The following is a 26,239-nucleotide window of genomic DNA, read 5'->3' as shown; positions in this document are numbered from 1 at the left end:
TCCCTCTTACAGTTAAGATGTGTGTTATACGCCGATAACTTTAGTATATCCAAATAACACGCCTGAGCTCATCCTTAGAATCTTCACCAGACACAGCCGAAAAGGCAAGAGAATTCTTGTTGGGCCGTGTATTAGTTAATTTGCATTTAATTTTAATGGTTCAAAGAATGTCAGACAAAATGTTCGGCCCCGACGCATGTTCACTTCATCAAATCTGGCCCTCTTTGAAAAAAGTTTGGACACCCCTGACATACAGTTAGACAGATTCATTTGGTTTAGTGCTTTTTTGGTTGGCAACTTTGAGCCTGGCTTTTATGGAAACATTTTTTATATTCCATATACTGTATATACTTAATCGCATATTGCTAAAAACGCATCTCATTTAAAGTCCCAACTTTCCCCCCTTTTTCTGGGATTTACATTATGCCCCCTATCAGGTGTTTGCCTCTGTGCATAAAACCATGCCTTTAATTTACCTCTGTGCTTTCAACCTTCCATTGTTGTGCTCTGCTGTACAAAGCAGAGGAAAATATGAATGGTGAGGTAAAGAAAAAAATACGACTTTGTGAAGCTGGGGATGGGGCCTTAAAGTGAACCTGTTGCATTGAAAAGCACAGGTTCACTTTAAAATGAGAAAATCCAACATCAAAGTGTTAACATTCTGCCCTTCTCATTTTTAACCCTCTGTGCAATAAACAGAAATTTGTATCTACAATACCATAATCAAGACATGCTAATCTGGTGGTGGTGTCCAAAGCAATTTATTAGTTCTGTAACTTGTGAAAAGTTAGTATATAACCCGAATTCTCCCAATCTTAGAAAATGTTTGTTTGCCTAAAGTGGATGTAAACCAGAATTTTTTTTTTAAGTCACAATGTACAGTATACGATTTCCTATCATCTGTGCCCAGTCTTGCCACACAGAGTTAATCCAGCTCTGAGCAATCCTCTTTTATTGTTCAGTGAAATCAAAATGGACTTAGAGAAAATCCTTAGTCCGTTCTGCCCCCTTGCTGTGAGTGACAGGTTATTTACATATCTCATGCACTAGCCTGGAGACAGGCATTCTTTTTTAATTCCCACCCCCACTCCTTTTCTGAAGTCATGTGGTTACTTTTCTGGATTTTGACTGGATGTTAGTGATCATAGCAGGATTTAGTGTAAGGAATACACAGGAGAAAATGCATGTTGACAAGAGGAGTGTAGAGGAGGGCGGAGAGTCTACTGACCTCACGACTCCACTGACAGAGCTCCAGACAACAGATCCACCCACAGAATCTGCAGTTTTTAAGTTCTTATAACAGACAGATGGGAAACATTTGACAGGTAAGGATACACGCAGGAGGCATGTAAATCCTTATAGATCAACACTATGGCAGTAGTTTAGAAAGGATGATAGTGGGTTTACATCCACTTTAAGCTGGCTATACACTAAATGAAATTTGGCCTGCTTAGCAGGGAGCTGGTAAATTCTGATCAGTGCATGGCCCTCCCCACTTGGGACATTCTGGTAAACTTTACTTGATCAGTGGCTGCAGTGGATGATCAATGTATTCTGACAGCTGCAGGTACCGCTGTCATAATAAAATGTTCAGGCAGTAAGGAAATCCTCCATCTACCTTGTTTGTATGGCTGGTAGAACCTGTTTTGTCATTGTCGACAGACTGAAAAAAAAAAAAAAAACTAACAACCATCAGTGTATGGCCAGCTTTACTTCTCTCTGCAGAAAGGTCCCTTCGGTCATTCTATTTTAAACATACCTTGTCATTATTCTGGAAATAGGATCAGAGTCTAGGGCGGAGGGGTCTGGACAGAATCTTTGCTAGAGGGTTAAGGATTTAGCTACCATAGAAATGATACATGCATATTTCTCCTACAATCGCCTGACATTTTTACATTTTGTATCTCAGTGCTGTCAAAATCTACCCATTCTAAACATACTGTATTATAATTAGGTTCACTTAATTGGGTGTACACATTTGCAAATGGAATTGTGTAAATCTGAGGTTGTCCAGCTAAGGAGTTTTTCCACTCTTATAAGGAAAGAGAAAAACCTCTGAATGTCTGTCTTACCCTGTTGCTGAGCCACTTCTTTTCAATGAGTTTTTAAGACTGAATCGAAACCACATTGAATAGAGCTTTTACCAATAAACATTTAATTTTGTTGTATAAACAGGCCTTTTAAAGTGGATCTGTACTTAAAGCGGAAGTAAACCCATCTATAAAACTCATTCCCGGCATGTGCTGGAAATGTAACACTCCCATTGGTTGTGCTCTCAACCAAACTGTCAAACCATCCAATGGCTGGTGTCATAACTGATCACATGTGCAGCATCATGGCAGTTGTAGATTAAACAGAGGCAAAGATGGCGGCTTTCTTGGCTGAAAACGATAGCAGGGTTTATTTACACTTTAAAGGGGTTGTAAACCCTCAAGGTTTTTTGCACCTTAATGCATTCTATAGCACTAACTCCAATAATGATGAAGTTCTTTGAGAGGTTAGTCACGCATTACATTAAGTCCAGTCTTTCAAAGACACTGGACCCATATCAGTTTGCATACCGCCCAAACCGTTCCACGGACGATGCAGTATCCTCTACTCTTCACTTGGCCCTTACCCACTTAGAACAGAAAGACACTTATGTTAGAATGCTGGTTGGGATGAGAGAAAAGAAGCTGGGATAGCCGCACTCCAAAAAAACTCCTCCTTTAATTAAAAATCTCAAAACACATGCCACAGCAAAAAACAGCACAACAAAAGAAAAGCTAAAAATTTAACTCGTTGGGCCTCAACCTGCCCCTCTGTAATTGGATCCTGGACTTTTTAACCGGAAGGCCTCAGTCAGTTCGTGTTGGCTGCAGCACGTCAAGCACGACCACACTGAGCACTGGTGCCCCACAGGGATGTGTGCTCAGCCCGCTGCTCTTCACACTGCTGACCCACGACTGTACTGCCAAGTTTAGCTCCAACCATATCATCAAGTTTGTGGATGACACAACTGTGGTAGGTCTCATTAGCAACAATGATGAAACACTCTACAGAGAGGAGGTGGTACAACTGGTTAAATGGTGTAGTACAAACAACCTGTTCCTTAAAGCGGAGGTTCACCCTCAATATCTAATACACCTTATTCTGAGCAGCTCCGTATTTACTTATACATTCCGCTATCCATAATTTTTAAAACGCTTTCAATACCTTTATTCAGAAGATAATAGCAGCCACTTCCTGCTATTCCTCCCGCGGGAGTGGGCGTGTCTCCCTGTTCCTCAGCGGCCCAGTGTTTCATGGGACAGGATCGCCATGTCTCCTGGTAGCACAGTGTGATGCTTCCCAGGAGATGATTCCTAACACACAATGACGAGGTATTGCGAGATTTTACTCGTCACATTACTAGGGAAGCAGGAATCCCGGAAGTATTTGCTTGTGGGCTTCACAGTGCCCACAAGCAAGATGGAACCCTACAGGACGAATTTTTATGAATGAATGAATGAATGAAAAATTTATATAGCGCGGCACATGCGAACTGAATCGCCTCTGGGCGCTTGTTGATTAAGTCTCATGCCTTTCAAAAAAGCAGGGTTTTGATCTGCCTTCTGAAAGACAGGTGGTTTTGCTCCAACCGAATGCTGGTTGGTAAAGCATTCCAAAGCCTGGGGCCCTGGAGAGCAAACCTTCTTTCTCCTTTGGACTTGTATTTGGTAATAGGAACCTTGACCAGATTTTGGTCGGTGGAACGCAAAATGCGACTGCAATTGTGCAGTTTGATCTTGTCGCATAGATATCTAGGAGCCTTCCCATGGATGCACTTATGTGTCAGGCAGAGTGCTTTGAATGCAATTCTGTCCTTCACTGGCAGCCAGTGAAGGGATCTCAGTGAAGGTGAGATTGATTCCCAAGATTTTTTCCCAGTCACCAGTCTGGCGGCCGTATTCTGTACGACTTGGAGACGAGCGATTTGGTACTTGGGTAGCCCGAGGTAAAGGGCATTTGCATAGTCCAGTCTGGAATTCACGATTGTTCCCACCACGACTGCTACGTCTTCTTTAGGAATAAATGGAATCAGTCTGCGTAGTAGGCGCATCAAATGGTGCGCCCCGCTGACTACGGACCCTATTTGTGCGTCCATTGTCATGAAGGTGTCAAACGTGACTCCCAGACTTTTGACTTTGGAGCTAGGTGCGATGATTTGTCCCAGAATGGGAGATGGTGTCCAGTTTGTTGTCGGTGGTTTCTTCCGACTGGCATTGATAAATAATTCTTTACGGCCGAATGTGCATGCGGATGGCTATGAAATTCAGATACGTGAGTACACTCATAACTAGATTAAAAGCGGTAGATGCACAGATAAAAAAAAAACGATTTCCCGTGGAACCCCTGCTTTAAGGTAAGCAAAACAAAGGAAGTTGTGATGGATTTTAGGAGAAACTCTGTTGATCACCCCCCACTGACCATCAACAGCTTGACTGTGGAGAGAGTAAGCAGTATTAAATTCCTGGGAGTGCACATCTAAGGCCTCGTACAGACGGGCAAACATGTACGATGAAAACGGTCCGCCGGACCGGTTTCAGCGTACATGTCCGCCCGGAGATTTCTGTATGATGGCTGTACACACCATCATACAGAAATCCGCGCGTACACGATACGCGGCGACGAGGCCGCGCCGTCGCCGCGCAGATGACGCGGCGACGTGCGCGGCCCTGGCAGTTTAATGCTTCTACGCATGCGTCAAAGTCATTCGACGCATGCAAGGGATGGCGGCCGCTCGGACATGTACGGTAAGTCTGTACAGACGACCGAACATGTCCGACGGACAGGATTCCAGCGGGCATGTTTCTAAACAAGTTTAGAAACATTTGCCCGCTCGAAAAAGGCCCGGCGGGCAAATGTACGCTGGAATCCTGTCCGCTTGGCTGTACAGACGACCGAACATGTCTGCTGAAACTGGTCCGCGGACCAGTTTCAGCAAACATGTTCGGTTGTGTGTACAGGGCCTAAGAGGATCTTAGCTGAACAACCAACATCACATCACTAACCAGGAAGGCACAACAGCACTTATATTTTCCCCCGCCGCCTTAAAAAAAGTCAGACTCCCTCCACCCATTCTTACTACGGTACATTTTATAGGGGAACCATTGAAAGTGTGCTGACCGCAAGACCCTGCAGCGGCTAGTGAAGATGGCTGAAAAGACTATTGGTGTCTCTCTCCCCTCCAATCTGGACATTTTCCATACATGATGCTCCAGCAACGCTACCAGTATCGTGAGGGATCCTACCCATTCCTCCCACAGTCTCTTCCAGCTCTTGTCATCAGGTTGAAGGTACCGTAGTATCAAAACCAGGACTGTCCAGGACAGGCTCAACAGTTTTTTCCCCCCAGGCTGTGAGAGCCCTCGATTCCAATCCACTTTGAAACCGCTTCTACAACCTATAAATTGTGATCAGAAACGTCTCACTTCCCCTCCTTGAATATGCACTAGACACTTTTATAAACACTTGCTGCTACAAAGACTTTTGAAAATATACATTATATGTACAGTTACATAGTTCCCAGATGTGTATACGTTTATAATTTTTTTTTTCTTGTTCTTCACTGCGTTTATATTCTTTGTATTTATTTATAATTATGTTTAGTTTGTATGTAGCACCGTGGCCCTGTGAGATACGACATTTTGTTCTACTGTATGTCCTCACGTGTAGAATGTCAGTAAAGCTTGACTTGACTTTATTCACCTCTCCTGCTGTTTTTTTCTCTTATTAAAGCTTAAATAATTACAAAGGGAATTTCACAATAATCATTACACTGCTTCTTGCAAACAATATGTAAAAAGCACACAGGATGGAGTCATTGGTCCGGATTCAGGTAACACTTACGCTGACGTATCTTTAGATACGCCACGTAAGTGCACAGATGCGCCATCGTATCTATGCGCCTGATTCTTAATGCAAGATACGCCTGAAATGTGGCTTCAGCCGACCGACGTAAGTTTCCTACGCCGGAGCCTGGGCGCATATTTACGCTGGCCGCAAGGGGCGCTTCCATTGATTTACGTGTTGAATATGCAAATGACCGAGATACGCCGATTCACGAATGTACTTGCGCCCGTCGCAGTAAAAATACGCCGTTTACGTAAGGCGTGCGTCCGGCGTAAAGTTATTCCACCTATAGGAGGCACATCCCATGCAAAGGTATGGACCACGGAACAGCCATCGTATTTTACATCGTTTACGTAGTAGTACGTGAATGGGGCTGGGCGTAGGTTATGTTCACGTCGTAGGCATTGAGCCGTCGTATCTTAGAGGTATGTTCGACGTGATTTTGAGCATGCGCGCGCATGCGCCGTTCGTTCGGCCCTTCATTTGCATGGGGTCACGCTTCATTTAAATGCATCACGCCCACACTCCACCTACTTTGAATTAGGCGGGCTTACGCCGACGGATTTAAGTTACGCCGGCGCAACGTTGGGAGCAAGTATTTTGAGAATACCCTTTAATATGCACAGCCGCGGGTAACGCGCGCCGCGACCCGGTCGGGTACTTCGTGACTGTGCAAGCGGGACCCACGGACCCGATCGCCGCCAGTGTCCCGCGATCGGGTCACAGAGCTGAAGAACGGGAAGAGGCAAGTGTAAACAAACCTCTCCCCGTGCTTCCTAGTCAGACTGTCACTGATCGTCTTTTCCTTGTCATAGGGAAAGACGATCAATGATGTCACATGCCAAGCCACACCCCCGCACACTAAGAACCACTCCCTTAGGTCACATTTAACCCCTTCAGCGCCCCTAAAGGTTGACCCCTTCACTGCCAGTGGCATTTTCACAGTAATCAGTGCATTTTTTTTTAGCACTGATCGCTGTAAAAATGACAATGGTCCCAAAATGGTGTCAAAAGTGTCCGATGTGTCTGCCATAATGTCGCAGTCATGATAAAAATCGCTGATCACCACCATTACTAGTAAAAAAAAAAAAATTATAAAAATGCCACAAAGCTATCCCCTATTTTGTAGACGCTATAACTTTTGTGCATACCAATCAAACGCTTATTGCGATTTTTTTTACCAAAAATATGTAAAAAAATACATATCGGCCTAAACTGAGAAAAAAAATTATTTTTTATTTATACATATATATATATATATATATATATTTTTTTTGGGGGGGGATATTTATTATAGCAAAAAGTAAAAAAATATAGAATTTTTTTTTAAATTGTCACTCTATTTTTGTTTAAAGCGCAAAAAATAAAAACCGCAGAGGTGATCAAATACCACGAAAAGAAAGCTCTATTTGTGGGAAAAAAAGACGTCAATTTTGTTTGGGAGCCACGTTGCACGACTGCGCAATTGTCAGTTAAATCGACACAGTGCTGAATCGCAAAAAGGGGCCTGGTCCTTTAGCAACAAAATGGTCCGGGGCTTAAGTGGAACTAAAGCCTAAACAAAACAGCTGCCATGAAGCAGAGTTTTTTGATAAATGAGGCTGTGTGTGTATCTTCTGTCTGCAGTGCACTCTTTTGGATAATACATGCACATTACTATTGGATGCTCAACGTAAAAGATTTCATGCAGAAGAAGCGGCACTGATGGGGAACATGAACTTGTCACCTCTGGAGGTCAGTAAACTAAGAGATAAGTTGGCAGCACAGCGACTTAGTGGTTAGCACTTCTGCCTTCCAGCATGGTGGTCCTCGGTTCAATGTCAACACTATTTGCATGGAGTTTATATGGTCTCCATGTGGTTGATTCTGGGTATGTAGTTACTCCAGTTTCCTCCCACACACCAAGACTTGCTAGCAGGATAATTGTCTCATGTCTAAATTGGCATGTGTGTGTGTGATATAAGGACCTTAGATTGTCAGCTCCTTGAGAGCAGTTACTAGTGCTTCCTTTCTGCTACAGTTCCAATCAAATAAATGCCTACTCTCTCCTTGTGGCTTGCTGGGAGTTGCAGTTCTCTAGCAGCTAAAAGCCACACAGCTCACCTTTCCCCAGCTTGGTATAATGATAGAGTAACAAAGAGTCGCTTGGTGAAAGCGGAACCCCCATCACAAATGTATTACTCAGTATTTGGAATTACAAACAGGAAATTTTGATTCTCTTTGGTGTTGCCTCTCAAATTCCTATGCCTGGGGTGTGACACAGGCCCTCCCTCTCCACCCCAGAGAGTAAATGTGGGCCAGCCCGGGCTGATGACACAAAATTTGGCCGATTAGTACCAGTGGAAGTGAGAGAATGACAGTTGAATTGTTCTCAGCATGCAGACCAGGAAAACGTGAGCAGAGTAAGGACGTCTTATCTGCATACATGTTCCTGGTCAGTGACTTTGTATTTAAAGCAAACCAGTGGCATGCCCATGAAGGGCAAAGCAACATTTCCACTTTAAAGTCACACCTCCTGAGCAACCCATACTTTCCTCTCAGACCCTCAGCTACTGCTCAATTCAACCATTGGGAGTGATGCAAATACCCAGGGATTCTGGTTATGCGGGAGAATATGGCAACACTGTGACTAGCCCAGAAATATCACAAGAAGGCGGGGAGATTCCTTAGCCCTGGGTACTCAACACAACTAGAGCTTGTAGCTTGAAGCAGTGCGGAGCAAAAGGTAACAAGTTGCTTTTACCTGCATTGGTTGGCATGACTGCCAGTATAAAGCTAGCAATAGCACCCCAAATGTTTCTCCCATGACAGGTTACCTTTTACGTAAAACAGAATTTTGGATAGCGTAAGGGAGGGTTTTAACCCCTCTCAGGTACCCCACTGGGGAGATTTCCCTTAAATTCCCTTTCCAATGCCCCACAAGGAAGAAGAGAAAGAGAAAATCTGGTGTTTGGGGAGGGCTAAGGAAGAAGGACAGCATTGGTTCTGAGCTGTGTGAGCGAGTAAGGAGGAGACACTTGAAGCTACAAACATGCAATGTGGAAGGAGTGTGTAAATCACAAGACTATATGAACACAATTACAGTGATTTAACAGATGTACTAAATGACATATATGCCTTTTAAAATGTTAGCCGTTTGGCTGGAATCATACTTTACGCTCTATTGCCTTTTACTATTCCTGCTTTTATATGGATACAATTATAACATCTGAGAGCTATCAGGTCAGCTTGGTAAAGCTGGTCATACACACTTAGGGGCAGATCCACAAAGATCTGCCCCGGGGCATCATATCTGAGATACGCTACGCCGCCGTACCTTACCTGGCTTTGGTTCGAATCCATAACGATTTTCCGCCGTAAGTTACGGCGGCGTAGTGTATCTCAAGCGGCGTAACGGCGCGGAATTCAAGTTGGGCGGGTAGGGGGCGTGTTTCATTTAAATGAACGAACGAACTGCGCATGCGCCGTCCCTAAATTTCTCGCCGTGCATTGCGCGAAATGACGTCGCAAGGACGTCATTGTTTAAACTTGGACATAAATTACGTCCATCCCGCGATTCACGGTCGACTTACGCAAACAAATTTTTTTTTTTAAATTAAACGTGGGAACGACGGCCATACTTAACATAGCAGGTTTAACTATACGCCACAAAATAGCAGCTTTAACTATACGCTGGAAAAAGCCGACTAGAGACGATGTAAAAGAATGCGACGGCCGCTCGTACGTTTGTGGATCGTCGGAAATAGCTAATTTGCATACTCGACGCGGAAAACAACGTGAACGCCACCCAGCGGACGCCGAAAAATTGCATTTTAGATCCGAAGGCGTACGAAGCCGTACGCCTGTCGGATCTAACCCAGATGCCGTCGTATCTTGTTTTGAGGATTCAAAACAAAGATACGACGCAGGAAATTTGAAAGTACGCCGGCGTATCAGTAGATACGCCGGCGTACTCACTTTGTGGATCTGCCCTATAGATTTCTGTCGAACGACCCAGTGGGTTGAAAGAGAAAATGCTCTTGATCCCTCCATCAACACTAAACAGCGTGGAAGGATGAATTTCCCATGTCAACTGTTGTATTCTGCCAGCTCTCAATGAGATTGTTAGAATACCAAAACAGTGACTGCAGTTACTGTTCAGTTGACAATTTTCAGCCCGGCATCCTTGATTTTTCAATCAAAGTAGGTTGCTCTGGGCAATGCCAGCAGGGCCACCCATGGTTAGAAGATTCACAAGAATCAACCAAAATTCCAACAATGCATGGCTAGAATAAGTTAGCACAAGTACACAGAGGAAAGGGACAGTATGGCAGTTTATTTTAAACATAAAGCACAAGCAAATTGCTGCTCTCCAGAGCTTAAATCCAAATGAGATCTGACTCTGTGTGCGAGCAGAGGAGCTGGAAGCCATTCCTTCTGATGTCACCAAAAAGTCTGCAGAATGTCACACACCCTGGCTCACATCCTCATCACACACAGACTACTGCCAGCATAAAACTAAACTGCCTGGCACAGGCAGCCTTGGCTGCTGATTCATGAGCTGCAGTGCGTCGGTGCTCACACTGTGCCAGCAGAGGGTTACAAGAGGTGACAGAGTGCCGAGCGTGCTGCAGATGTGTAAAATGCCAGTTTTGCTTTGGACAAATAACAGCAGCATCCCCCTGCAGGGTCAGGTTTTTACACTACAATACGTCTCAGTGGACCTTTCAGAAACGTTACAACTTCATACAAATAAATTCCCGACAAGTCACAATATCTAGAAAGGTGCCCTTGGTCTCTAGACATGGGGCCAGATTCAGAAAGATCAGCGGATCTTTCTGCTGGCGTAACGTATCCCCGATACGTTACGCCGCTGTAACTTTGGGCGCTTAGTTCTGTATTCAGAAAGAACTTGCGCCCATATTTACGGCGGCGTAACGTATGTGTTGCGGCGTAAGGCCGCGTAATTCAAATGGGTATTTTGGGGGCGTGTAGTATTTAAATTTGTCTTGACCCCGCATTTTTTACGTTTTTTTTGAACGACGCATGCGATGTCCGTAAAATAACCCAGTGTGCATTGCTCTAAATGACGTCGCAAGGACGTCATTGGTTTCGACGTGAACGTAAATTACGTCCAGCCATATTCGCGAAAAATTTTCACAATTCGACACGGGAACGACGGCCATACTTAACATAGGATACGCCGCACATACCCCTCATATAGCAGGGGTAACTTTACGCCGGAAAAAGCCGAACGCAAACAACATAAAAAAAAAGCGCCGGGCGGTCGTTCGTTTCTGAATCGGCGTAAATCCCAATTTGCATATTCCTCGCGTAAAACATACGGAAGCGCCACCTAGCGGCCAGCGAGAAAATGCAGCCTAAGATACGACGGTGTAAGACACTGACAACTGTTGGATCTTAGGGAGATCTATGCGTAACTGATTCTCTGAATCAGTCGCATAGATACAACCTCCCGCACTCAGAGATACGACGGCGTATCAGGAGATACGCCGTTGTATCTGTTTTCTGAATCCAGCCCAGTGACTTTGCCTAGGATGAGATGATGCCATCAGTCTGCTGCAGACAGGAGGGAGCATTTCCTCAGTCTCCTCTCCCACAGTGATGAAACTGCAACACTGTAACTTTGTAGCAAGACACAAGGTTAGCGGCTGCAGAGTGATGTTGGATGTTTGGCAGGGAGGCCCTAGTAACCCTTTTTTCTCAAAACAGCACCACTCAATAACTAAACTACAGTACTGCTGGACAGAGGCCACATTCAAGGTAAAATGTATGGAAAAAAAAAACCTTTGTATGGAGAACCTCTTTAATCATCATCATATTCTATAAACATTTAGAGAAGTTTTCCCACCTGCTGTTTGAGTTGCTGAACAAGTCGGTCCTTCTCCCTTTTCAAAGACGCTACTTCTTCCTGTGTCTTCTTCTTCCTGGAGGATGACAGCTCCAATAACGCAATGTTGGCATCCTTTTCGCTGATGGCTGCAAGGAGGGCTTCTTGCCTGTGAGGTATGAAAAAATGGGCCTGAGTTAAAGGATGTATGCCATGCCAAAACAACAATGGTGTACTATAAAGAAAAAAAGAGACACAAGACATACAAGATGTATAACTTGTTCACGTCAGTATTCTGTTGCCCTGCAATAGCCCCTGGTTACACCATTCAGATCTATGCCATATACCAGCATATGATGTAGGATCCCCTAAAGCAATATCAAAGAAAGCAACAGGACTTTCCCCCACATTCGATTTGGGGTTTCTTCAACTCATATATCATAGATAATTCATTTGCTTCTATTCTGATTTTGATGGAAATTCAAATCAAAATGATGGCTGAACGATGGATTGTCACATACCGTGTTTCCCCGAAAATAAGCCCTACCCCAAAAGTAAGACCTAGCGTGATTATTAGGGTGGGCTGCAATATAAGCCCTACCCCGAAAATAAGCCCTAGTAAATTTCATAAAAAATCCTGTAATCTGTTTTGTAAAACTGGGGCAGTGTCAGTTTGTTGCTGTATTAAAAATCCCTTGTTTACACCCGCCGGAGGTCTGCTTCTCTTCTCCCAGCTGACGTCTGCTGCCCCTCCCTCTTCAGTTCACGGAGCGGGCTGACATCAGGGCAAATATCGGCTCTTCTCTTTCCTCCCCGCCGATGTTGCCCGCCCCTCCCTTTTCAGTTCACGGAGTGGGCTGACAGAGCGAATCTCAGCTCCTCTTCCCTCCCCCCGCCCTGCTGATGTCGCCCGCACCTCCCTCTCCAGTTCATGGAGCAGGCTGACGTCAGTGACACTCTCGGCTCGACTCTTTCCCCCTCTCCTCAGAGAAGACTAGGGAGCTGTTATAAAAGGTACTTTATATAAAACTGTGGGCACACTCCAGCATATACCAGTAAAACAGACTACATAATGTCATAATGATTAAAAAAAACTTTCTCCTGGCCTGACAATGAGGGGGGGGGGGGTTGCAGGGGAAGAGAAGACAGAGGACATAGGACATTTTATTGATTTATTTCATGCTTTAAAGGAACAGGAATTTGTTTTTAAGGGATACAACCACTTTAAGACTGTTAGCTAGACAGACTTGAGACTTATTGCACACTTTATATGTATACAGTATTAATACAGTAAATAAATAAGCCCTACCCCGAAAATAAGCCCTAGTGTGTTTTTTGAAGCTGAAATTAATTTAAGACCTGGTCTTATTTTCGGGGAAACACAGTATATGGCCATCTTAATAGTAAAACATGCATTAAATCTTTAAGGCTTTACCTGCATGTCCAATAATGGCATGCTGATGTATGCTTATTTCCCTACAAAAGATTTACTAGTAACCCACATAAAAAATGTTTTATTGGATAGAGCAGCTGACCACTTTCTCCCTTAATGTTAGAATGGACAGCATGGGAAGGTTAGAAGGAGGGGCAGACAGCGGCAGTATCAAGAGTCTCAGAATAAGGACCCAGCACTGGAAAATAAACTATGTTAAGTGGGGCTCTGACCTCTGCAAGCGGAGTGTTAACAGGCTGAAGGGCCTGGAGGACGTCAATTCCCCACAGCAGCTCAGTGTTACCAGAAAGTCTGTGAAACTTGGTACCAGTAACATCTATCAGGCGAGACAGGAAGAAATGAGAACATAGCCTAGAATTTTACACCCTCTGATACCAGTTAGACTGCCCTAGAATCTAAGATGGAGGATGGGCATTCTCACACAATCCGACAGCCAAACTAATTTTAAATAAATCGGTATGAACACATAATCTTGGCCTGAGAGTGCACATTTAAGATGATGCAGAGATTCTAACATTATCTCAAGCAGATAATGAAGAACAGCTGCACAAATAGCCAATCAACCGTTCTACTAAACTGACCATACATACATAGAGAAAAAGATTGAATGCCAATGTTTCGTTAGAATATCACAGAAAAGTCCTTACTGCCAATGTCTGCACACACTGTGTGATTTTTTCATTTGTTTGTTAAGACCCATTACATTGATGAATGTTAAGCCTGCACTCCAATTATTCAACACACTACGCAGTATTTTATTCACAAAACTGAAAGGTGCTTAAACATGTCAGAATATAGGTCATAACACTACAGAAAATTCAATGACTGGTATGAAGTAGTTCTCTGCAGGAGGAAAATGAGACGTCAAGAATACAGGCCGGAAAAAAGGAGGCATGATGACAGACAGTACAGACTAGCGCAAGTACACAAAAGAAAGCAACGGCCTGAAGTAGGAAGGAATGATAACACTACAGAGATATAGCAGAAAGGAATTACAGATCAGAGATGGGGAAAATGACAATAAATGACAGTGCAAGTCAGAGATAGGCGACAGGGCACTAAACGGTATATGCAGGAAAAGAGGCAGTATGACACTACAGACACGTGTTTTGATAAACATGTATACAACTGGACAAAACATTTTTACATTATACTGAGATCCAAGTGCACTTTGTCTTCATTGGCATTGTTTCACATTGGCTTCTTCAAGAAGTATTAAAGTGCTACAGTACAACAGGGATCCCAGAAGTTGCACTCAGATCCAGGGACAAAGGGGTTGAACGATCCCATATGGCCATGGGACAAAGGGGGCACCGCAAAGTCCAAGATTGGGCCCTCACTGTGGCAGTGCCTGGGAAACATAAGCGGCCATCGCCAGTTTAGCAGATTCAAATTTTGACTTTTCCATCGCCCATGGCTTTTTTTCACTACTTATCTCTTTTTAATCTTCTATTGCCCTGTATTATTGTTCTCTGCGATTGACCCCCTGAATGGGTATAGGCACAATGGGGGCCCAATCTTACACTTTGAGGTGCCCCCATGCGCCCTGCCGCCATCTGGGAGTGTTCAACTCCTTTGTCCCTGGTCCTATCTGGGTGAAACGTCTGGGAGGCCTGTTGTACTGCAGCACTTTAAGACCCGGTTCACACTGGGGCGACTCGTCAGGCGACACAGCCGCCTGACAAGTCGCGTCCCATTGTAGTCAATAGAACCACTCTAATAGGAGCGACGCAAGTCGCTCCGACTTAGAAAAAGGTTCTTGTACGACTTTGGGGGCGACTCGGGGCGATTTGCATTGACTTCTATACAGAAGTCATTTTGCAAGTTGCCTTAGAAGTCGTCTTCAGGTCGCCTGGCCGAGTCGCCCCCGAAGTCGTGCCGCCCCTGTGTGAACCGGCTCTTATACGTCCTGAAGAAGTCCATGTGGCGAAATATGTAGAAGACAATGTGCGCTTGGAACTCAGTATAATGCAAAAACATTGTCCAGTTGTATACATGTTTATCAATTATTGTTTACGGTTTTTAATATTTGTATAAAACAAACATATATACTTTTATACTTATTTTTGGTGGACTTAAATGGCACCTGCAAAATCCCATCCCATTTCTATTAAAATTAGTTACTTATAGGGATGTGGTGCATTTTCATGCTACATCCAACCATACAGCTATTATTACTATAAGTACAGACAAGAGTAGACGGGCAGGGCTATAGATGACAACAGGACAGTACAGACCTGGGCATTAAAAGCAAGTTCATAAATGATAGTATAGATGTTATAAGAGGGACAGGACACTAGATGCGAAGACAAGCCAGAGCTGAAAGGAAGAACGAGAGATAACAGACCAGAGAAGGTAGGTAAAAATGACAGTACATACCCAGTGCAAGGAAGAATGGTGAGACATTACAGTAAAGACCAGAGAGTTGAGAGGAAGGGTATAAAGAGACAGTAAAGATCAGTGAGAAGGGAGAGACATGACTACATAGATCAGAGGTAGGAAGAGGGGTAGGAGCTGACAGTACAGACAGTGGCGTCACTAGGGTTGGTGTCACCCGGTGCAGGAAAACATGGTGTCACCCGGTGCGGACCGCACCCCCCTAGCAACGCCTCTGAGTACAGACCACATCAGGGAATAAAAGGGTGAGGGATGATAGTACAGATGGGAGCAGGCAGGAAGGACAACATATGAGAATACAGGCAGGAGATGGGAATTGATAACATAGGCCAGAGCAAATAGAAAGGACAATAGATGACCTTAGTCTAAGTAGCAGGGGCCACACAAGTGCAGTAAATGGCAGCACGAGCTGCAGTACAGACTGACAGGCCAATATGCTCTTTTTGCACATTATAAAGCTGCTGGACTCCATTTCTTCCAGTCATCTACTACTGACAGGTTTATCTGGAGGTTACAGAGATGGAAAAGTGGAGTCACATGATATAGTGGGACCCCACACATCCCTGCCTGCACCATTACATCCAGGGCCTAAATCTTTCTGATGGTTTGTTAATCCTCCTGTCTGCCTGCAGAGTTACAGACTCCTGCAGGTAATTATAGCCGCTCTGCCACTGGCCAGCTGTTTACCTCCCAACTTTCAGGCAGACCTCTGCCTACATCAATCCCGGGTGAGCCCTATTCCCGAATACTTCCCAGCAGCCCTGCATTCCACAGCTGACACTCACAGAAAAGTGATGCTTCACCGGTCCAGTCCCAGAATCCAGGACATTAATCCTCAGACCCCAGCTGACTGACCCTTCCCAGGCGGGGGTCATCGTGCTGTCTGCTGGATCACATGGCCAGCAAACTGCCTGCACAAAATGATGCTCTTCTAATATTTTAAAGGCAACTACAGTCTTTTTTTTAGATATACTGTAGATGCGTTATTGGCGGAATTTATTAATTGTTTAAAACATTTCTTTCTAGATACAATTTGCAATTACCTGTGTTTGTGGGGGAAGCCATGATTGCACATAATTACATATGCAGTTTTTTCTTCCTGCTTAGCAGTGCTACACAAAATGTTGTGTCTTGCTGATTCTCTAATCTCTCAGGAAGACAATTGTTGAACACAATGTGGAATATTTGATGTAAAGTGTTGAATTTGTCAATGCTTAAAGCGGAACTCCAGGAAATGCCTTTTATTTAAATGCAAGCACAAGGGGCCAATCAGTTCATGTGCGGACAAGAAGTATGCTGATAGGAGGAGAGATCATTGTGACAAAGAGAGGAACTTATGACTACAGTATGCTGCTGCTTCTTTCACTTTCCAGTCGTAGGCTGCAGGCCAGTCTAGGATAACCTAAGAGGAAGTGGGTTGAATGATGCTGGCCACCAGACTGAGGACATCTAGTGGCTAAAAAAAATAATAATAATGTGGGGGAACATTGCAGCAAAATCCATTTTTGTTACTTTATCTTCAAAGAAACTTATCATTTTATCCTATTTGATTTTTTGCTGGACTGCTTTAATTGTTGCCGTTTTATGCCAATATATGGTTGTTTTCGTCCTGTTGCAATACAGCATAAGAGCAGACACGTGGGCCCAGATTCACAAAGCACTTACGGCGACGTATCTGGATATACGCCGCGTAGGTATAACTATGCGCGGTCATATCTGTGCGCCGTGCCCACAGAACTAGATACGCCTGAAAATAGGCTTCTTCCGACGGATGTAACTTTCCTACGCCGGCGTATCTTGGGCGCATATTTACGCTGGCCGCAAGTGGTACTCCCATTGATTTCCTATTCACCTATGCAAATGAGGGAGATACGCCGATTCACAAACGTACTTGCGCATAATATACGCGATTTACGCAAGTCCTACGTCCGACGTAAAGTTATTCTCCATATAGGAGGTGCAAGTCATGCAAAAGGTATGGACCTGGGAACACAGCCGTTGTATTTTATGTCGTTTACGTAGTACGTGAAAAGGGCTTGGCGTAGGTTACGTTCACGTCGTAGGCAGTGATTCAACGTATTTTAGGCAGTTGTTTCGACGTGATTCTGAGCATGCGCACTGGGATGCGTCCACGGGACGGCGCATGCGCCGTACGTTATTCCTAACTTTATGAAGCTCAGTCCTTCATTTACATTAGGGTTGTCCCGATACCGATACCAGTATCGGTATCGGGACCGATACCGAGTATTTGCGCTAGTACTCGTACTCGCGCAAATACTCCCGATACCAAAATAGAATACTTTTTTTTTTTTTTTGTGACATCGAGCGGTGCATAGAGGCAGGGCCGGATTAACCGTGGGGCTGATGGAGCTGCAGCTCCAGGCCCCCATCATAATATAGGCCCAAGCTAAATTGGCACTGATAGGTGGCACTGGCATTGATTGGATGGCACTCATAAATGGATGGCACTGATAGGTGGCACTGGCATTGATTGGATGGCACTGATGAGATGCACTAATAAGCTGCCTCCCTGCACTGATGCACTAATGGGCACTGATCTGCACTGATAGGTGGCACTGGCTAGCTGCACTTTTGGGCACTGGCACCGATGAGCTGCACTGATAGGTGGCACTGGCAGTGATCACTCCTTCAATGATATGTAGTTTTCCAGTATTGTATGCTAAAAAACAGCCCCACACCATGATGTACCAGTTCTTCATAATTCTAAAGAAAATATCCTTGGTCTGTATTGTGGTTTGAAAACGGTCACATGACATTTAAAAAAAGTATCGGTATTCGGTATCGGCGACTACTTGAAAAAAAGTATCGGTACTTGTACTCGGTCCTAAAAAAGTGGTATCGGGACAACCCTAATTTACATAGGGTCACGCCTCATTAGCATGGCTCACGCCCACTTCCACCTACGCTGGCTTACGCTGAGGAAACCCAGCGTATCATTAACAGCGACTGGGGGCGAGTGCTTTGTGAATACTGTGCGCTGCGTCGGCGTAGCCTATATTCGAAACGCTACGCCGGTATAAATATGCGCCGGTGTATGCGAATCCGGGCCGTGGTGTGTAGTTTTTGTCTTCTCAAACATAACCATGTTTGTCTGGCTGGAAATTAACTCATTACCAACAACGTAAAAATCTATGATGCTCCTGATAGTCAGAGACTGTAATCTCTGCCTAGTGTTTAGGTCACATGGAATTTGGGTGCAGAACTATTTTTTTTAATTCATGTCACTGCCTCCTATGCAAAACCAATCAGAAAATCCACTTCATAGCAAACTTGTGTATAAAGCAGTATGGAGGTTGACACTTAAGATGCTAAGTATTTGATTGTCATGCTGACATTGTAAAAGAAATGTGGAAGGTGAGCAATGAGTGCTTCTTGTGTAGGACTGACACAAACCCTCTCAATGCTGGAATGCATCTATAGGCCCAGTGGTGTTGCTGCAGTCGCCTGCACCAGAACGATATGGAAGTGACACAGTAAGATGGCTGCTGTCCCATCAGGTGGGCGCAGTGTATGTTTGGCTGACTCCAGCAAAGTGTTTGCAGAGAACAGACACAGTGCTGGGCAGCTGCAGGAACATTCCCCACTAAGTTAATCCAGGGGGCCAAAGTAAGTTAATTGCCGTCTACGCAAACACGTTTATTTACACTGCAAATATCTTGGAGGCTGGGAGAGTGGAACAGGAGATGGATGGGAGACTGGAGGGTGACTGATCGCTGTACAGTGCTCACTGAACTTCTGCTCTGTCTCTAATGCTGAACGCCAGGAAACCTGAACTTCAGCATCTCAGAATAAGAAAAGATGGTGACAGTTAAAAATGAGAGCTCAGTAAAGAGAAGTGATACTGCACAGCATTCACACTTACAGGGCTAAAGCTCACCATAGACGGATCGAAATTTAGCTGGGTCAGCAGGGACCGGCTGAATTTCAATCAGCATGTGGCCATTCCTGGCTTACATACAGTATCTCAAAAAGGGAGTACCCCCACACCCCACATTTTTGTAAATATTTTATTATAACTTTTCATGTGACAACACTGAATAAATTACACTTTGCTACAATGTAAAGTAGTGAGTGTATAGCTTGTATAAGTGCCGGTTCACACTTATGCGTTAAACAAAAACTAATTGTTTTCAACGATGGTCATTCACACCTATGCGTTGCGATTCCTCTCTGAATGCGATGCAATGAAAAAAAGGGTATTCTGCCAGTTTAGAGCGTTGCGTTGACTAAGCGCTGATACCCCAGTGCGAAGCGCGTCAGCTATCCACCCCACTGTCTGCTATGACTTGTAGTGCGGTTTCAATTTTTTACCATTAAAAGCAACATTTTAAGAATTTCGTGGAAGTGTGGCTGTCCAGTCTTTGCTCCGTGCATTGCCTGCACCCACTCTTCTGAGAGGACACGGATTGCTGAGTGCACTCACCTGGAGCGGCAGTTTCCTTTTTCTCTACGCGTTGCGAATTTAGTCTCCATACACATGAATGTAAATCGTTCTGGAATCGCATTTGATGGTTCACATATGTGCGAATTCCACCACACTATTCTCCACAAAAACCAGCAAGTACACAGGAAGTTAACACCTTTTTTTTTTTACATTATGATTTCATTGGCTAGAGACATTAATCGCAGCTATGTCCCACTCCTGAAATTTGCATTAAAATTGCGGTAAAAACTGTAAATTTGCACCTGAGAACGGACTGAAAAAATTGAACAAATTCACAGCGCAGCAGTGTGAACCGACATTTATAGTGTAAAATTGCTATCCCCTCAAAATAACTCAACACAAAGCCATTAACGTCTAAAACGCTGGCAACACAAGTGAGTACACCGTAAGTGAAAATGTAAAAAAAGTGCCCAAAGTGTCAATATTTCGTGTGGCCACCATTATTTTCCAACACTGCCTTAACTGTCTTGGGCATGGAGTTCACCAGAGCTTCACAGGTTGCCACTGGAGTCCTCTTCCACTCCTCCATGACATCACAGAGCTGGTGGATGTTAGAGACCTTGCACTCCTCCACCTTCCATTTGAGGATGCCCAACAGATGCTCAATAAGATTTAGTTCTGGAGACATGCTTGGCCAGTCCATCACTTTTACCCTCAGCTTTTTTAGCAAGGCAGCGGTCGTGGAGGTGTGCTTGGGGTCGTTATGTTGGAATACTGCCTTGCTGCACAGTCTCCGAAGGGAGAGGATGATGCTCTGCTTCAGCACGTCACAGTACATGCTGGAATTCATGGTTCCCTCAATAAACTGTAGCCCCCCAGTGCCAACAGCACTCATGCAACCCCAGACCATGACACTCCTACCACTATGCTTGACTTTAGGCAAGACACACTTTTTCTTTGTACTCCTCACCTGGTTGCCACCACACACGCCTGGCACCATGTGAACCAAATAAGTTTATCTTGATCTCATCAGACCACAGGACATGGTTCCAGTAATCCATGTCCTTAGTCTGCTTGTCTTCAGCAAACTGTTTGCAGGCTTTTTTCTGGGATGACAGCCATGTAGACCAATTTGATGCAGTGTATGGCATATGGTCTGAGCACTGACAGGCTGACCCCCCCCCCCCCCTTCAACCTCTGCAGCAATGCTGGCAGCACTTAAAACTATTTCCCAAAGACAACCTCTGGATATGATGCTGAACACATGCACTCAACTAATTTGGTTGACCATGGCGAAACCTGTTCTGAGTGGAATCTGTCCTGTTAAACCGCTGTATGGTCTTGGCCACTGTGCTGCAGCTCAGTTTCAGGGTCTTGGCAATCTTCTTATAGCCTAGACCATCTTTATGTAGAGCAACAATTCTTTTTTTCCTGATCCTAAGAGTTCTTTGTCATGATGTGCCATGTTGAACTTCCACTGACCAGTATGAGAGAGTGAGCGTGATAACACCAATTTTAACACACCTGCTCCCCAGTCACACTTGAGACCTTGTAACACTAATGAGTCACATGACACTGGTATGGAAAAATGCTAATTGGGCCCAATTTGGACATTTTCACTTAGGGATGTACTCATTTTTGTTGCCAGCGGTTTATACATTAATGTTAAGTTATTAGTTAAAGCGGATCTCCACCCTAAAGTGGAGTCCCGCTGATCGGAAACCCGCCCCCCCTCCGGTGTCACATTTGACACCTTTCAGGGGGGAGGGGGGTGCAGATACCTGTCTAAAGACAGGTATTTGCACCCACTTCCGGCCACACGCTACGGGCAAAAGACGGGTTTTTCTGACTTCCCGTCTGTCGCCCGTTGTGTGCTGGGAACAGTTGGCTCCCAGCACACAGCGTGTGAGCCAATCGGCGGGCGCAGCGCGACTCGCGCATGCGCTGTAGGGAACCGGGTAGTGAAGCCGGAGCGCTTCACTTCCTGGTTCCCTCACTGAGGATGGAGGGGGGAGCAGCAGAGAGACGAGCGATCGCTCATCCTCTGCTGCGGACGGCGCTGGACTCCAGGACAGGTAAGTGTCCTAAAATTAAAAGTCAGCAGCTGCAGTATTTGTATCTGCTGGCTTTTAATATTTTTTTTTAATGGCACATCCACTTTAAGTTATTTTGAGGGGACAACAAATTGACACTGTTATATAAGCGGTACACTCACTACTACTTTACAACGTAGCAAAGTGCAATTTCTTCAGTATTGTCACATGAAAAGATATAATAAAATATTTACCAAAATGTGAGGGGTGTACTCACTTTTTTGAGATACTGTAAGTAGATTGTGTGATTGACTTCTGACGAAGGTACATTTTGGAAAACTTTTGTCAATGAGTGGCTATCAGAATACAATGTCCCCTGGGAGGGGGTTATTCCTCTGTCCACCTTGCTTGTGTAGATGGAGAAATCCTGCCCACTGGCTGAACAAAAAAGGCAACCCATCTTTAGCAAGCTTTAGAATGAATACTACCCTGCAGTCAGAACAAGACAAGGTCTACTACTCAGTTGAGGATATACAGAATGCAGAACAACTAATACTGCTCCGTTCAGAATATACAACTACAGTAAAGGAAGATATACAGAAAATTACACCAGACAAACAAAACAAGAGAAGTGGTACTATGCAGCCTTCATACATATGAAATAAGAATAGATAGATACTGAGAATTACATCCAACATACAGAACTGGTGCAGTACAACATGCAGTACTGTTCCCAGTGTGGGTGTGAGTTTCAGTGCATGCAGCGTGCTGTGCAATTAGGATTAATGGCACCTGCACACATCCAGTGCATTTTTCTGTGAGGGTGGGTATAACTGTGGAAACAAGCGCAGACCCACAGCAGGAACCACCCGCACATATGTGTTTCTAGCAATATAATAAAGAAGGAGATATTTTAAGTATATAGAAATGTAAATTGCAAGAAAGTAGAAACCTATTCTATGGTCATATATCCTGCATACTATATGCACAAAGTATTAAAATATGTCCCTTTTGGTTTCCCTTTAAAATATGCCTGTTGATCCTGACAGAAAGGGGACTACAGAACAGGACTACAAAACAACTCCCCCTATGTCATGAAAATATAGGGAGCTTTCAGTGTCACAGGACGATAGAAAACAATTGCGGAACTTTCTGCCCCCATGGGCCAATACCGCCAGGAATTCCTGAAAGCTCTCCAGCTCTGCCACTTTCTCTGCACCTTAACACCTCCTACTGCTACGAATCAACACCTCACGACTTTGGAAGAGCTTTGTACAGACACAGGTATAGTGTTACAAACACTATCCCTTACATACAGTATGCTAATCACACCGACAGAAGATTTTCAACTTTGGAGCCTCAACAAATGGGAACGAGACCTAAATTGCCATTTTTCCGCCCAAAAAACATCATATCCTCACATTCACATACAAATCATCCATATGCACCAAAATTTAAGAGACCAACTACAAAATTCTTACACGTTGGTATAGAACCCCAGCTCTACTCAAACCCTTTCCGACAGCATCAGATCTCTGCTTGCGCTGCCAAACAGTAAGAGGTACCCTGGTACATATTTTCTGGTCCTGCCCCCGGATCCAGAGCATCTGGGGAGAGGTCCGCCGGATAATACCAAAATGTACAGACCGTACAGTCCCAGATGACCCAGCATACTTTCCTCCTACACGCAAATGACACCCCCGCGTCTACAAAAAGTCAGTAATACGCCATTTACTAGATGCAACCAAAGCCTGTATTCCACTTAATTGGAAATCGCCACACCCGCCGACCATTGACTTATGGCTCCAAAAAAATAGACGACATTAACAAAAATTGAAGACCTCATCCTTACAAGCCAAGACAGACAAGAGGCTTACTTACCAAGACTTGTAAGGTATGGAATATTTTTTAATATTCAGAGGAGGGACAAGCCCTCAGAGGAGTAGATCCATTAACCTGAACTTTAAGATTTAACCATATGGCTCCCCAACATCAAGTGAAGACTGTGAGATAATATACTTTAGAGTCCCTGCATGAGACAGGAAATCTCCTCCCAGGCATAACCCTTTGCAGCTAGGCATAACTTCAGCGTCTATGCAAGTCATGAATACAACAAAGCAAGAGGGAAGGGATCCCCATGTCCTGTGATGTACTCCAAGAAAAATACTTTACAGAATCAAAAATCCCATTTCTTTATTAAACATCCTACAGGGTATCCTCATATGAATTACGATAAGGATGGATGTCCCAAAGCACTGAATATGAGGAGAGGGCAATAAGGCAACAAACCAACAGGCCTCTAACAGGTTAGAACCTCACGAAGCAGCCTGCAGGACTCGATGGCCAAAGGTCGTATCCTCAGAGGTTTGAACAACCTCTTAGTAAATATGAACCGAAGACCATGTAGTAGCCTTACAAACTTGAGCTACTGAATCCTTATGTTGAATAGCCCAGGAAACACCAAACACTCCTGGTAGAATGAGCTATTATCGAGAACGATGGAACTCTTGAGAAATAAGCTGACAGATCCATTGAGAGATGGTAAATTTGGAAACTGCATGACCTTTTCTTGGGCCTTCAGGAAGCATAAAGACCAAATCAGATTAATGAACTGCAGCAGTTGACTTCAGGTAAATCTGGACTGTGCAAACCACATTCCAGGTATGAAGAGCCTTGTCCCCCCAGCATCTGAGGGTTTTGGAAATAAAGAAGCTTGGATTGATTGTAGCCATATTAGTGCAACTGCAACAAGAACAATGTAGTACTGTTCATGTTACTTTATTTTATTTGCACTAACACCCAAATTTTTAGGATAAGCTTTCGGGGTATACCCCCTTTTTCAAGGTCTAAATACACAAATTTTAGCAGAATGTAAGACAATCCCAGAGAAAAAAAAAGCCTCAAGAATACACAGCAATAGTAATTAAATCTGGGTAGCTCGTGAGATAAGACAGGGAGTAGGCTATAGACTGGAAGGTGGGATAATATCCACACATGCGAAAATGGTCGTAAAACTGTTAAATAATGATTTAGAAAAACAAAGTGAGGTCCACATTTAGTCCATTATCTTTTGTGTCAAATAGAATTATCATTCGTATGCCGCGTACATACGATTGGATTTTCTGCCGGAAAAACCTTGGTTGTCGTCTATTGCCACCTAAGGACCAGGCTTTTTTTGGCACTTTTTGTTTACATGTAACAATCATCTGTGATTTTTTTATTTATATGTGACATAATTCAAAATTACGTTTTCTGCTGACTAGTTTATGTCTGAGGTTGGGTGATTGTCTGAAAGTCAGAATTGGGGGTTATTGGAATTTTTCTTTTAGCATTTTATCCTCTGTTATAATGGGTTGCAAATCTTTTATTATCTTTCTTATCCCTTCTAGTGCTTGATTATTTGTGGTTACCAGAGGTACACGGTTGGTTTTTTTTTTTTCTCTCTTCGCATTGAAGAAGATTTTCTCTTCAGGTTTCAAGGGCTGTGTTTATGCTTGTATTGATGGTTTTGTCCTTGTAAACTTTCTTATGGAATGAGTCCGCTAGTATTCTGGGATGTTTATTTCTGTCTTCTGGGTCAGAGCATATTCAGTGGTATATTATGGCCTGGACTTTGCAAATCGCACTAGTGAAAGACAACCTCACACACAAACTGTATGGTAAAAAGATAAGAATAAAGAAACAAAAGAAGTCCCTTTTTTAAACCCTAACAGCACTGGATCCTCCAATGCTAACCAAATGGACTGTAAAAACTTGGCATGAATAACAAGCAAAAACAACTAGCTTTACCAAGAGCAGACTCTCTGGATACAACCCAAAACAACATAAAAACAACATAAAACCAAAACATCAACGATCTCTTCTATCAGCGACCTGGAATTCCATGCAGAATCCCAAAGTATCCCTTGTGAACATGCCATCCTTTGAGTCACCACATATAATCTAGCACTAGAAGGCATAACAAAGAAAATTCAAAAATTTGAAACCCATCATAACAGAGGATGAAACATTGAAAGAAATATTGCAACAACCCCAAAACTGGCTTTTCGGCAACCACCCAACCTCAGACAAACTATCAGCAGGAAACTTAATTCTGATTAGGTCACAAATAAATTCACAACTAAAAGAACCAAACCTTGAAACAAAAAAAACAGCAAACTGTGCAGCCAAATCAATGAATTCAAATAATTAAAATGTGCCACACATACAATTCAAATATTACAGGATCATATCCCTGTTGTCCAATG

General features: G+C 43.9%; 1 protein-coding gene across 12 annotated transcripts in view; it reads right to left on the bottom strand.

Annotated features, from left to right (window-relative positions):
- Nucleotides 1-26,239, bottom strand: part of ERC1 (ELKS/RAB6-interacting/CAST family member 1) — a 351,485-nt gene that overhangs the window by 55,453 nt on the left and 269,793 nt on the right. For all 12 annotated transcript variants that reach the window (XM_040345288.1, XM_040345294.1, XM_040345289.1 and 9 more), the window contains one exon: nucleotides 11,726-11,873. In XM_040345288.1, coding sequence (XP_040201222.1) covers nucleotides 11,726-11,873 — 148 coding nt within the window. The remainder of the gene's footprint in view (nucleotides 1-11,725; nucleotides 11,874-26,239) is intronic.

This window comes from Rana temporaria, chromosome 3, assembly GCF_905171775.1.
Source record: "Rana temporaria chromosome 3, aRanTem1.1, whole genome shotgun sequence".
Taxonomy (NCBI): domain Eukaryota; kingdom Metazoa; phylum Chordata; class Amphibia; order Anura; family Ranidae; genus Rana; species Rana temporaria.
This window is presented reverse-complemented; position numbering and strand designations above follow the sequence as displayed.